Here is a 14,947-nt window from a genome sequence, read left to right as displayed (position 1 = left end):
ATCTACTGAATCAAAATCTCTGGGATGGAGCCTGGGACTTTGCATTTTAACATGTACTGCAGGTGATTTGTTCCCAATAAAGGCAGAGAACTAGTGGGCTGAAACAGAAGCCAAAGACACTGAAGTCAGAGCCTCTAACTGGGCTGCCACTGCAGTAGTAATCCAGTTGATTACAACACAAAGACTACAATGGTTACCATGGGGATTCAGGAGCAGGGCTAAACCTGAGAACTACTTCAAAGGAAACAGAAGGAGGTAAAAGACTGGATTTAGGAAATGGAGGAGAAGAAAGAGTCCAAGAAAACCGTCATCCCTACCCTCTGAGTGAAAGCTAGTGACCAGAGTACTTTAGGCCCTTATGTATCAGGGGCATTATTGGCAGTGACAGGAGAACAAAGCTAAGCGGTCTGCAGTAAGATGAAGGTGTTTTAAAAAGTGGGAAAAGGAAAAAGAAAGATAGCTACAGAGAAAAAGTGTAACCAGCTCTACAAAACTGAGAGAGCTGGCAATTAGAATTGTTTAGTAGCTAAGCTGTGTCCAGCCCTTTTGCTATCCCATAGACTGTAGCCCACCAGGCTCCTCTGTCCATGGGATTTCCCAAGAAAGAATACCAGAGTGGGTTGTCATTTCCTTCTCCAGGGAATCTTCCTAACCCAGGGATTGAACCCATGTCTCCTGCATTAGCAGGCAAATTCTTTACCACTCAGCCACCAGAGAAGCTCAGCAATTAGAATATAGTAAACTTATTGTGCAAGGCGTTTGCGTAGGTGCTCTTCTCACCTTTAAGGTACTTGACAAAATGAAGTGGGATCAGGCGAGGCAGACAGATGGCGTAGGAGTTGAGCTCAAGCAGAGAGGGGAGAGGAGTGGGAATTAAAAGCAAGAAAATTTTGAAATCCAGGTAAGATGGGAAAGAAAGAGAGAATAAGTTTAGGGACTTTTCAAAATAAAAAGTTTGTCATTTGCTAGCAATTCTGAATAGGAAAGAAAATGTGAGACAGGTGGCCTTCTAAGCAATATTTACATTGTTCTAAAAGCTTTTAAGCTTTATAATATTGCCACATGTAGATTACAAGGATACGGAGACTTATATATGGAGATAGGGGAAAGAAAATTGTCTTTGCAACCTTTTTTTCCCATTAGGAAATGTGAAATATTATATTATTCTATACCATGAAGATATGGTTTCAATATTTTACTAGGATATCACTAATAAAATTGAGTATACCTCTTAACTTTCAAATAAATGTGGCTTTGAATAAGAAATGCTTATTCTCCCATTGCTTGAAATCTAACATTTATGAAGACATTTAATCCCTGTGCCCAAGGAGGAATACTCACACCAAACAGTAGTGGCATGCTAAATTCAAGAGCTCTGGCCTTGAAAGCTTACATGCTAATGGGTTATTTAGTTTTCAAAATCTTAAGTTAATAACAACTGGCAATAAAACCTGTTAAGATGCCTTTTGTTCTGAAGCTATTGTCTTGATTTTAAAGCCCCATTTGTTCTAAAATGATTGAAGTCGAGATCTCCACCTAGTGGATTTATAAGATTTAACAGATTTTACAGAAATGGCCTACTACCTCTGGAAATCTGTAATGTTTTTCCCTTTGAGAAATAACAGGTTTTAAAGACTTCTACTTAGGACCTAGCATAATTGTTAACAGAACAGTTGCAAATGGTTGAAACATGCCAATATGCATATCAGCTAGACTACAGTTAACAAAGCTCAATTTTTATTTTCATACCATAATTAGAAAAACAGATCAGGCACAAATGTGAATATATAATCATCTGTGTAGAAAGCAATATTGTAATACCACTAATTGAGATGTGTATAGTAATTTCCATAAAATAATCATCAAGTGTAAATCTGCTCAAGCACTTTTTCCTATTTAATCTTTCATTTGCTTAAGGCTTTTTTTTTTTTTTTTAATGTTTGCTTTCTTTTCCAGGATGAGGCTCAATTCTTCTTTCCCATTTTCCCATTCCTTAGAGAGGCAAACTCAATTAATTGTGTCAAACATATCTTATGGCTCTGTCTTTGATTTTTGTGTTATGTTCAACTATGTACTTTTATTTTATTGATAACAAAGAGTCACTGAGGATTCTTCCTTCAAAATAATGCATTTGAAATGCATGCAAAGGCTAGGGGGTGTTTGTGTGTCTCTTTTAAGAAAGCTGAAGTAGAAAAGGATTATTATTTAAGTTATTTTGTTCACTTTGTTCTGCCTCTAAAGGTGATGAATTAACATATTCAGCAGCTAATGGATACAGTGTAGGTTTAGGAGCAGAGTTTTCAGCTTCATTTATTCTTGGAGGAATTAGAGGCACCTCATTTTCTGCCTGAAAACTAATGTCTTTTAACTCTGGTAATGTCTCCCCTGTCATTGCACCTTCTTTATGTGCACTGTTATCTTTATCTGGTTGAATATTTTGAACTTCTTTCAAATAATGCATATTACTGTTAATTTTAAGATCTATTTCACTACAAGGTAGTCTATTTTGGGTTTCATGGGAACTCATCATTCTTAAATCTTTAGTTGCCTCAACAGAATTTGAATCAAATAATACATGTTTTTCACTTTTTCCATTTTCCCAGGTTTGTTGCTTTTCTTCTCTGGTGCCATTTAAGGTCATCTGTGTGGTCCTAATTAACATACTAGAATTTGCCTTGCTTTCATCGAGCCTTTTTTTCTCATCTTTCCCTACTATTTTTATCTCCAGTGCTTCAGCTCCGTCATCTCTGGGCAATGCATTTATGCTGTCAATTCCTTTTTCACTACTATTGGTTAGAGGCCAGATGGCTTGAGTACTCAGAGAGGTACTGATATCCTTGGGAAGTGCTATTCTATTTTGGTATGGAATAAAATTTGTCTTCATAAATGTTAAGTTGCCCTTGGATTGTGTCTGGGGAACAGGAGAGCAATCAAAAGTTTCTGTTTTAGGAAGTTTTGTTTCTACATCATTTCCCTCATCCATAACACAACTTTCCACAATTGGATGTGATATTTTGGGGTTTGTCATTAATGTTTTTTCATTTCCAAGTTGTTCGTGACTTGAGAGTTGCTCTGTGTGTTTTAAGGTTTGCTTTTGATTTAAAGTATGTTCCTCGTAGGTGTCAGTCCTGCCAATTTGATTCCCTAGGGACATAGAAAACCGGCTTAGCTCACTGGTCTTCAATCTGTCCTGCTCCATGTGTTCAGTGGGCTCTGTTGCCCCTTGGTCAGTAGCCCCCCTAGAATGGTGGGATGGGAAAACATCCCTTCCTATGTTTTCCACAGTTGCTGGTAAATAACTTGGGATGCCCATTACGATGCAAGCTGCACCTCCCACGTGCTCAGTGGAGAAGGAGGAGTGTGAATGGCCGTGTTCAGCAACAGTGGGTGTGGGCTGAGTCACTGTTGACGGGTCTCCATCAGGAATATGATCAGTAGGGTGACAGGTGCCTTCCATAGATCTCTGGTTGGCCACAGACAAGTCGTTAGCACTGAGCAGAGGCTTTTTCATGTTTTTTCTGTAATATGGGGTCTGCTTGGGGGCATGTTTGAGAGGCAGCCTCTTTGCAGTGAATTTGACATAGTTGTTACTCTCTGACTGTTGGTGAAAATCTGCAGAAGGCACAAGGTTTTCCCTGGCTTCTTTCTCAGCAGCTGTGGAGAATTTATCAGGAGGTAGTGATACTCGTTTGAGTTTCTTTGGGAGATCTGGCAAAGATTTTTCTGGATGGACTCTGACTTTTCTAAAAGGGCTTAAATTTAATTTTATCCTTAAATTTTGTCCTTTAATTTTCCCTTTGAAGTCAGCTGGATTGGTTCTCTTCTTTTTCAGAATCTGTGGATCAGTAAGCCCCTTTCCTCCTTTGTTTCTCTCACGAGGGTTGCTACATTTTTTGAGATCCAAGTTGGTCAGGTTACTTTCATTTTTCTGCTCTTTCCAATGGCTTGATGTTTTGGATGACCTCACCAAACTATTTTTTTCTATTAAATGAGGATGATGGAAGCTAACCCTCCTAGGGGAATATGTTTTCTTGATTTTTGTTGATAACCCTGATGACTCCATGTTGTTCTCACTCATGAGGAATTTTTCTATTGCTCTGTTAATTTGGATTTGCTCTTTCTTAGGCTTTGAACGTTTTCGACAATTTGGCTTATTTTCTTTCATGTAATCTTGAAATTGATCACAGGGCACATATTTACAGATAAGAGAACTGTTTGGCTGAAAATACCCAGGACTGCTCTGTGTTAACAGTCCACAAGGATCATCATATTTTGATCTGTGTTTTTGCAAGATCCTTTGTACAGAGTATTCCTCAGGCTCACAAGGCTTGGATGATGAGCCTGTAATAAAATGTCTCTGCCTGTGAGGTTGTAAGCCATTGTCTCCTTTTTCCATTGGAGGCTGCCATGATTCATTTGTTAAATGCTTTTCAAGACTTTCTCTTGCCAAGGCTGAAGCCGATGTTGCATATCTTCTACTAAATGTGTCACTGCTGATATCTGCTGAACAATAAATGCAGGAATTTAGCACTGAGCATAGTTTTATTACCCCAACCAAACAGATGCTTAGAAACCTTATGAAAGGTACAAAAGGGACTCCTCCAATTATGGCAATTCTTGAATATTTCCTTAATATTTTAGCCAGATCCTTAAGGGACATTTGGCAGTTTGGTGTGTTTGCTATGACACTCTTTATGGACACATTTTAATCAGTTGTGATTGATGCTGATGTAAAAGTTGTGGAATTAGAAATAAAAATATTCATAGTTGTAAATCTTTAGATTAGTTGTCAGTTAGGTTAGCTTTAAATATGAATAATGTTTAAATTCTTTCCAAATAGCTATAGTAATTTTTTCTCAACTCATTTACCACTTGGAACTAAATCATTAGGAAGAACGTAATACAATATTGAGTAACAGTCAGGTTTTAAGCAGATGATAACCTCAGCAGCAACAGATATACTTGTGATATTACTGGCTCCATTCATGTGGAGTCCATATCTATTTTACTTCACTTAATACTGTATTCATTAAATATTTGTTAAATGAATGTGTTTTGGACTGTGGCCGGTCTGTGTTGAAGACTTTTAAATGGTATGAATTAATATAATATTAATGAACCATATTAAATAATGTTAAATACAAAAATAATAGTCATAGCTCACCATTAATTGAGCATATACTAAGAGGTCGGCATTGTACAAAATAGTGTACATTCATTATTTCATTTAAGAGACATGATCCATTGGATAAGTCCTATTATCCTATCACGTTTACAAAGAAATAAACAAGTTTAGAGAAGTTGAATATTCTCCCCCAGTCACATGTCAGCTAAATGATATGGGCAGAGTTTGACCCAGATCTATCTGATGCTAAACTCTATCCTCTTCCACAATGCATACTAAGTTTAAAATTACATCTTATCAGTGTTCTTTCTCTTGTTTTGTGAAATTGTTTTATCCAAAGAAAGAAATATTTCTTGGAGCGATAGAAACAGGTGAAATAACCCCAGCTTGCATCCAATTCTAATCTAAGATCTGCCTTCAACATTCAGAATGACCTTGGAGAAGTCATTAACTCACTGGATATCAGGAGATTAGACTAGATGGGAACTTTTTGCAGTTATAAAATTATTCATTTTATAATTTCTAGCCTTTATCATATTCTAAGACAGCTCCATGGCTCAAAGATAAATATTAAAAGCTTTCGGACCAGATCATCTCCAAAGTCTCCTCTACCCCTGAAATACTGTAATTCTGTGTTTTTGACTTAGAAGGCCTAATCAGAGTGACGTTGCCTCTTACAGACTTCTTTTTTAGAGCAGGTGTGGTCTTGACTGTTTTTCTCTTTTTCTGGATGCAGTGCAATGCCTGGCATGTAGAATTTCAAGTCTTTCTTAAAGTGATTGTATTGATTTGACAAATCAGTGTTCTCTGTGTGAAACAAAAGACTGGGTTTTAAATGGTTAAGAGACCACATTCCCTTCAGTATAGGAATTTCCCACAGAGATGCGAAGGTTCTCAACAAAGCTAAAATGAAACATCTGCCTAAGGTATGATTCTATGGAAAGATTAAGTGCTTATTCCTTTATAAAATAAAACTAATCTGATCGAGTTTCTACAGCAGATGTTTCCTTTCTTGGCCGTTTCTCTTTTCAATCAAATCATGATGACCCCCAAACTGGTAAGATCTGAAGTCTGGGGAATGCAGTGGCATAAATTCACATCCTACTTTATATCACATGTGAAACAACATACAATTTCATTCATTTACAATTGTCCCTAAATCCTTAGGGCCAGATCCCCATGGTAAGAATTTCTTGGTACAGCACCTCTGTCATTCATGTTCTGAGAGAAAGCTCTGCTTGTTGTAAACCAATTCAAATAAATGACAGGAACCTCTTTACAGAGCGGCTGTCAAAGTTTTCACCACTGAGCCGAGAGCATTGCCTTACTATTCAGGGAGAAAAAGGAAGACATTTAATTCATTGCTTCCACCTAAATATTGACATCGCCCATGTACAGTGGATAGTGTCACGGCCAGATTCACTTGGCTCCCAACATGGGACGATGAATTAAGTCCTGACTTTCCCTGAACTGGAAAGTTATCATCCCTGACAGCTCAGCAAGCATAGTGTGTGTCTTGACATCATTCCTGAAATGAATCACTAGCATTAGAAGGCCCATTCTTCTAACATGTCATGCTCTGGGAGGGTTGCTTACTGCAGAATTGGCATTAGAGCTTGGCGGATGTTGTAACAGAAGCCAATATTCGGCCTCCCATAAATCTTAACAGCACTATTGTTATTGAAAAGTCTTCTTTAAAGAAAATTGTTAGATGTTGGGTCATGAAATTCACTTTCCAATGGGTACAAGATGTACTCTCAGCTCCTGAGGGTTGGAAGCATCCATGTACACCTCACTCTAAACACACATGTGCATACATACACACAAAAATGCATGTCCAATATCTTTAGGAGAAGAATAACCTAGTGCCACGGTGATTTTTATGGCATTACTCTTTCGAGGAAATCAAAAGAGAGATTTAAACCACGTGGGACTTTGTCAAACAAGACAACTCACCTGCCGTTCTTGTTACATGCTGTGGCGGAGTTTGAGGTTGGCCTTCCCCAGGCTCGTGATTCCTCCACCCTTCAACTCTCTGCGGACAATATCTTGTAAGTAAGCCTGCTTCATTAAAAGCTGCCATATTCCCAGAAGGCTCTGAACATCCTGACTGCAGCAGTCGGCCACCAAAGCAGAAGAGAGTGCCGTCTGCCCCATGGCCCTTCCCTCTCAGCTTTCTGAATGATCCGTCAGGGGCTGTGGAGCCAGAGGCCTGTCCTGCTTGACGGCTGCTTTCCTGTGAAAGTGGCATTTCCTTTCCGGCCCCCACAATGGACATGACCTTTATCTCGTTTTCCTGAGTTAAGTGGCAGTTACAGTATCCCTGAGCGTGGTAATTTCTTGCCTCATGATCACACAGGGATTCACTGAAGGTTCTGCAAGGAAGGTTTTCTGATGTGTGTTCATTTGCTTTGCCTTGTTGAAGTTTCCAGTTAAATACAACTAAACCTAGGCAAGTGAGACCAACAGCTCCTGTGACAAATGGAGAGACTATTAAAAGATAACATCATAGAAAGAAACATACATCCTCAAATGTGAAATCCACAAGTACCAAGGTTAATGGCTTAGAGGGCATTGAAATGGGTGGGCGATCGATAACCATGTGGAAAATATTAGTTCAGATAGAGGCTATTTAATCAACATTGTTCTGTTTTCCAATTTGGATCTTTCTTTGTATCTATTAAAAATTATAAGAAACAATACCATCTGGAATGTGTTTGACAGAAAAAGTTTTTTCATGGACTGAGATTCATTCAAATTAAAATAATTCTTACATTAAAATTCTTTCCTGCCTAAGGGAAATCAAACTTCCTATTTCTTAATCCCATAGTCAATCAAAATAGACAGTGTTTAGTATGTACCCTGAAATGCTCATATACAATAACCTCCTCCCCCAAAGAAAAAAAAGACTCCACAAGCTATTGCCATATTTTAATCATCCCTAAAGATTTATCCCCTACCTCAGAATACATCATTGGCTTCTATTAGTATAAAGATCAAACTCCTTGGCATTCAAGACTCTAATTTGGCCATGACCTCCCTTCCTAGCCTTATTTTTTAAATTATTTTTCACATTCAAACACTATGCTTCAGACTCTTCAATTCCTTAGTCTTAAAATGTCCTTCTAAGCCTTTGTGTATTCTCTTACTCATGCTTATAACACTTTCTCCTATCTCTGCTTATTTGAATTTTATTTATCCTTTAAAATCTAAACCAATACCTCATGGTTTCTCGATAGTTTTGTTATTGTTTTTTCATCTTGCAAAGATCACCCCCTTCTACGAACTCCCACAATAAAATGATTGACATCTAATCTCAGAAGTCCTGGCACTGTCATTTCATGTTCTGTGTAGTTTAGGTTATTGTCTAAATATAAGAGTGACATACGTGCGTGTGTTTTGTCACTCAGTCGTGTCCGACTCTCCGCTACCCCATGGACTGTGACCCACCAGGCTCCTCTGTCCACGGGATTCTCTAGGCAAGAATACTGGCGTGGGTTGCCATTTCCTTCTCCAGGGGATCTTCCCCACCCAGGGATTGAACCAAGGTCTCTTGCATTGCAGGCCGATGCTTTACCATCTGAGCTACTAGGGAAGGCCAATATAATAGTAAAGGGCAGTATTTCTCAGACTCAAGTGTGGAGTCTAACCTATTTCTGTCTCACAGTTTCTCTTCTTGACAAATGGCATCCTCAGCCACCTAGATGCTCAAAGTCTCAGTTACACCCAGCTCTTCCTCTGACACAATGATTTCTTTTTCTTAGCACTTATAACAATATAAAAGTTTTGTGTTCACTTATTCATTTGCTTGTTCACTGTCTGTCCTCCCCTGTTAGAATTAAGCACTGTGAGGAAATGGACTTTTTCAGTCTTGTTTGACATTGTATCTCCAGTGACCACAACACTGGCAGAGAGGAGGCACTCCAGAAATATTTATTGAATATTCTTAAGTAAACAGAAAGAATTCTGTTTATGAATTCTAATAATGAAAAGCACTGAGTGGTCTAATCTCGCAAATCTCCAGAATGGTAATCAGGAGAACATGTTATCAGTATAGACTGAGTTTGGAGCTCCGAGTTCTACATCCAGCTTTATCTAAAACTTGCTGTGTGACTTTGGGCAAGTCAGATGCCCTGTAAACTCAGTTCCCTGACTCTGGAGATAAAGGCAGTGAATGAGATGTTATCAGCTTTCTAGACTCCTTGATTGCACTTTGCCTGGTTCTCTCTATGGCGAATAACTTTAGTGAAAATGTGATGATATTTCTTTAAACTTTCAAGAAAAAAGAAGGTATCAAGTGTATTTGTTTCATTTTTTCTGTTAAAGATGAAGATTAACCAAATAGAATAGCACTTTCTGGTAAAAAAAAAAAAAAAAAAACCTGCTAACTTTTGTGTAGCTTACCAGATCTTAATGTTTAACATCCCATTTTAATTTATTTGACAACAATACACTCTTGGGGAATGTTATAACATATTGAAATAGTGAAATCTCTAATAAAAAACACAACATTTTTTTTTAATTAAAGTAGTAGCCGAAGTTAGGTCAGAACATTTTAATTGCAACATGTTAGAGTCTGGGCTATTCCAAATAAAAGTTTTGATTTTTAAATGTCAAAAGTATGAAAATAATAAAATTTTAGACACATCTCTATATCTCTTACACAGAGTAAGAAAGCTCAGGATTCAAAGCTCTGTTCTGATACTTTTCTTGGGGCAAAGTATTTCCCAGGCAAAAATATTGTAGTGGATTACCATTTCCTTCTCCAGGGGCTCTTCCAAACCCAGGGATCAAACCTACATCTCCTGCATTAGCAAATGGATTCTTTACCACTGAGCCAGGAGGGAAGCCCAGTCATCACTTATGCTACTGCTGCTGCTAAGTCGCTTCAGTCGTGTCCAACTCTGTGCGACCCCATAGACGGCAGCCCACCAGGCTCCCCCGTCCCTGGGATTCTCCAGGCAAGAACACTGGAGTGGGTTGCCATTTTCTTCTCCAATGCATGAAAGTGAAAAGTGAAAGTGAAGTCGCTCAGTCATGGACTACAGCCTACCAGGCTCCTCCGTCCATGGGATTTTCCAGGCGAGAGTACTGGAGTGGGTTGCCATTGCCTTCTCCAATCATCACTTATACAAGCACTATAAAGCAGGACACACCTGATTGTCATTATAGCATCTCCCCCTGTACTTGATAAAGCCCAATGATTCTTACTACCACAGAGAGGCACACAGATATGAGTGCCTTGAAGAAAGAGACTAGGTGTCATGACTTTTTGAAACCCCTAATATCTTAATGAATGTATCAGTATGCATCAGTGAATGGATGACTGAAATAGAGGGTGTCCCTTCATTACAGGCAAGAAAACTAAAGTCTGAACAGCAAATTACTGAAGATCACAGTGCTAGTTATACCAGGACCAGAGCTCTTGGGACTTCCCAGGTGGCGCTAGTGGTAAAGAACCCGCCTGCCAACGCAGAGAAGTAAGAGATGTCGGTTTGATCCCTGGATTGGGATGATCCACTGAAGGAGGAAATGGCATCCCACTCCAGTATTCTTGCCTGGAGAATGCCATGGACAGAGGAGCATGATGGGCAATAGTCCACAGGGTCACAAAGAGTCAGACAGGACTGAAGCGACTTAGCACACACCCACACATCGACACAGAGCTCTTGAATTCTGGCTCAAGGCCCTTTCCTCTGTGTTAGACAGTTTCTTTGAAACAGGAAATTTTTGCAACCTATGCCAAATCAGCTAGCATCTTCCCACACTACTGACAATGTCTCTCTTCTACAAGCCCTGAAAAGGCTCCCCAGTTGACAGACAAAGGCATCATTTAGTGAATTTCAAGAATATGGAGAAGAGCTGGGCACACTTCTCCCTGTCATACCTGCAAAGCCAAGGACAGTCAGCAGGGCCACATCCTGTCCTGGGAAGAGGGCACTTCTGTCCTTTAAAACCAAAGTGAGGTTGGCAGCCTTGGAATCACAGTTGGTCTCAGACAGCCTTAGTATACTGTTTGTAGTGGCTGCAGCCATGGTGGACGGCTGACAACTTAGGTCCTTGGCATTCCTGAGCGTGCAAGCAGACTTTATGTAGTTTCTTAAGAGTCGGGCAAGTGGGTAAAGATCACAAGTGCAGCTCCACTGGTTCTTATCTAAACTCAGAAGGATTAACTGCTTCAGGGGAGTAAAAACATCTGGCATGTGGGCCAACTTATTTCGGGAAAGGTCTACTTCCTGTAGTTGAGGCAGGTGCCGGAAGGCATCTTTCCCAATGAAGGATATAAAATTGTTAGATAAATCCAGATGCCTGAGACTGTGGAGACATGTGCCTCCAAAAGAACTGTCCGTCGGATTAGTGATCTGATTCCCATCCAGCTGGAGCCGGGTCAGGCCCCTGGTGTTTCGGAACCAAGACCCTTGCAGGGTGTGGAGGGCGTTGTGGCTGAGCGCCAGCACCTGCAGGCTGTGAAGCTTGCTGAAGCTGTGATTGGTGAGCGAAGAGCTGGATATTCAGTTGTGCCACAGCAACAACGACCGCAACTTTGAAAGGCTGTACAAGGCACCTTCCTGAACATCCTCGATGCCATTTCTGGTCAAAGAGAGCAGGGCAATATTAAACAAGAGGGACAGATTTATGCTCTCTATGGAGGAGAGATATCCATCAGTGATGATTAAAACCCTGGTGGTCACAGGGGCTGCTGTGGGGAAGAAAAGCACAGACTAGAAGCAAGTACACACACGTGGGAGGGGAGCACCGCGGAGAGCAGAGATAATCAATACCCTCTGAGCAATCTTATCACCTGGGTAAGAACAATAAACAAAATGAAAATGATCCTCTGATTTCTCAGTTTAAGGGGAAGGCAGCTCTTTATCAGAATGATGGATTTTTATATTCTTTGTTACCATGACATGTTTATTTGAGAAACCTAAACCCATCTGTTCCTTTAGATGTCAAATTTAATTCATTGTTTGGGATTATCATTATGGATTTTTTTTTTTTTTTTGAAAGTGGCTTCTCAGGCTTTCTGTCTGTGAAGCTGTGTACCAACCTACTCCAGCCCTGCTGGCCCAAGACAGATTCACTCATGAGCTGAGCCTGTGTTTGCGTTCCTAACCAGTTTTCTGCAAGCAATGTATATTTATACTGTAAAGCGAATCATCTTTTTTCTCAAACATAAAGGTGTGGGTTGGGGTGGGGGAAGTGAGAAGGAGCGCTGGTTTCTGCTTTTTAGCTCCAGGCTAAAAGCCGGCAACTTGGTAAGGATCTATATTCTCTCCAGACAAGCGAAGGATCTGTCAGTGGGGTTCTCATTACAGTCTGCACCATCCTGGCCTCCTGTCTAATATCTGTTCCCTCCAATGAAGTCCATCATGTGATGACAGGTGGTACTCAGGGCTTCCAACTGTTAAATCCCTTCACCATAATCACCCCAGAGCTATCACTGCTCTGTCATTAGAAATCAAAGCATTTTAACTCAATAAAGATGTATTATAATCAAGAGTTATTGTAACACATCTTTATCATGCTAAAATTGTTTTGACTGCCAATGACAGCGTCATAAGGATGGAAGAGTCCATTGTCCCTGGGAGGTCTACAGGTGATATTAGAACAATCAGCCATGGGGAAAGCAAATCATAATTCCCTTATGAAACTCAGACTTCAGCATTGAAACAAAGAGAGGAAAAAAGAATGTAAAAGACAAAAGATTTCCACAGCGCCTTCTTTTGGAAGAATTGCTCTCATTTCTATAGCAGTAGCAAGTTTGTGTCATGGGGTTTTTGTTTGGGGGGTGCTATTTTTTATGATTTATTACTGATTATTTGAATTCTGTTAATTCTGGCCAGGCTGGCATTTTGTTCCCTTCATAATTGTTTTTTATATGGGCTAAGAGAGGTTTTTTTTAAGGATCCTCAGTCCTCTAGAGATTTCTGACTCTGAGGGAGCAAGCTATTGTTTCTGTCAGTAACTTCTTGTCTAGGACCAGACAGGCTCCACTCACAAGTCATCCATTTACTTCTGTGTGTTTATGAAATCTAACTTCACAAATGTGGCATTCTGTAAATGAGAAGGAAGATATAGAGGTGCAGTGATATAGATGAGCAATATTTGTTTCTTACAGACATCAACTATCTCTGATCAAAAAAAAAAATGTAGTGAAGTTTATTTGAGAGGATGGGAATTTAGTGTTTTTTAAGTGTTTTCTACACAAACTGAAAACAGTGTATGACCAACTAGCCTTGAAACTGTCTCTTCCTTGTCAGGAAGGACAATGCCATTTTCCTCTTAATGCTCATGGAGTCATAGGATTTTAGAAATGAAAGAACTCATTTTCTTCTACTCCATCTTAGATTTGTTTCTGAAATTTTTCGATTGGCAGAGTTTATAGCTTGTTTATCTCTTCTTGGATATAAGGATGTAAATCACATTCTCCTCAAATTTGTTAATAAGGTATCTTATTAAATTGTTGACTTAAGCAAGCAATATGTAATGAATACAGGCAGTGTATCTTGTTAGCATTTCTACAGCTCATTTACCACCAATAAAAAAAGACTACACTTTCAAAATTAGATGCACTTTGATAATAATCTGTTTTGCTGGTACATCACTTAATCTTACTAATGCTGAACAATTGCAGTTCAGGTTTCTGATTCATTGATATTCCTTCTACCCTGTGGTAGGTTTCAAATCTGCACAAAGTATGGACAAAATATAATTAAAGTGATCTATTTTTTTCATTTATTAAATAAGTGTGCAACTGACTGAAATGGTGGTATTCTTTTTTGATAGCAAGATATCTCAATTACCTCTGAAAGTCTTAAAATAGTTTTAGTTGAGACCACCAGGAACTAACAGGAAAATAACATAATATTATCAATATTTAGTTACTAAAGAAGGCTTGCTCTTTAAAAATGTTTACCTCTTTCAGGCTGAGCCCAGAGATCAGTCAGTACAAAGAAGAGCATAATAATGAATTTTCCAAGTACACTGAACACTGCTTTTTAGAGTGATCGGTTTTATTACCTACTGTATAGGTTAGCTGGTGACAGAGAGTTACATCTTTGGTGCACACTGCACACGACGCAGGGCAGGCTGCCACCAGCCGCAGCACGATGGCAGAGTACGAGCCATCCACCTGAAAGGAAAGTAGAGGGCAATGCACGTCACAATGTTGGCATTTATTATCCAAGGATTTCAGTACATTCAGTTCAGGAGGCATTTTGGTGATTTCTCCTTTCTAATGAGCAACTTGAGTTCTCATATGGTGCCAGATAAATGGCAAGGATCTTTATTTTGAATAGAATTTAAACTGAACCATTATAAGGAGCAAGGATATATTAGACAGTGCAGAGAAATATAGCTATGATTTGTAATAACTTTATTTTTTAAATTAATTTATTTTAATTGAAGGCTAATTACTTTACAATATTGTGGTGGTTTTTGCCATACATTGACATGAATCAGCCATGGGTGTACATGTGTCCCCCATCCCGAACGCCCCTCCCACCTCCTTCTCCATCCCATTCCTCAGGGTTGTCCCAGTGCACCAGCTTTGAGTGCCCTGTTTCATGCATCAAGCTTGGACTGGTCATCTATTTCACATCTGGTAATATACATGTTTCAATGCTATTCTCTCAAATCATCCTACCCTTGCCTTCTCCTACAGAGTCCAAAAGTCTGTTCTTTATATCTGTGTCTCTTTTGCTGTCTTGCATATAGGGTTGTCATTACCATCTATCTAAATTCCATATATATGCATTAATATATGGCATTGGTGTTTTTCTTTCTGACTTACTTCACTCTGTATAATAGGCTCCAGTT

General features: G+C 39.3%; 2 protein-coding genes across 2 annotated transcripts in view; one reads left to right on the top strand and one right to left on the bottom strand.

Moving 5' to 3' along the window:
* TNNI3K (TNNI3 interacting kinase) overlaps nt 1-14,947 on the top strand; it is a 340,280-nt gene that overhangs the window by 246,415 nt on the left and 78,918 nt on the right. The window lies entirely within an intron of this gene.
* LRRC53 (leucine rich repeat containing 53) lies at nt 1,718-14,345 on the bottom strand. Its single transcript, XM_081495371.1, is given in 4 exon segments — nt 1,718-4,500; nt 7,082-7,597; nt 11,013-11,825; nt 14,150-14,345. Coding segments are annotated over 4 exon segments (3,852 nt in total). The 3' UTR covers nt 1,718-2,173.

This window comes from Giraffa tippelskirchi, chromosome 5, assembly GCF_054371585.1.
Source record: "Giraffa tippelskirchi isolate mGirTip1 chromosome 5, T2T-mGirTip1v1.2.pri, whole genome shotgun sequence".
Lineage (NCBI taxonomy): Eukaryota > Metazoa > Chordata > Mammalia > Artiodactyla > Giraffidae > Giraffa > Giraffa tippelskirchi.
The sequence above is the reverse complement of the archived record's forward strand: the minus strand, read 5'-3'. Positions and strand labels throughout refer to the sequence as shown.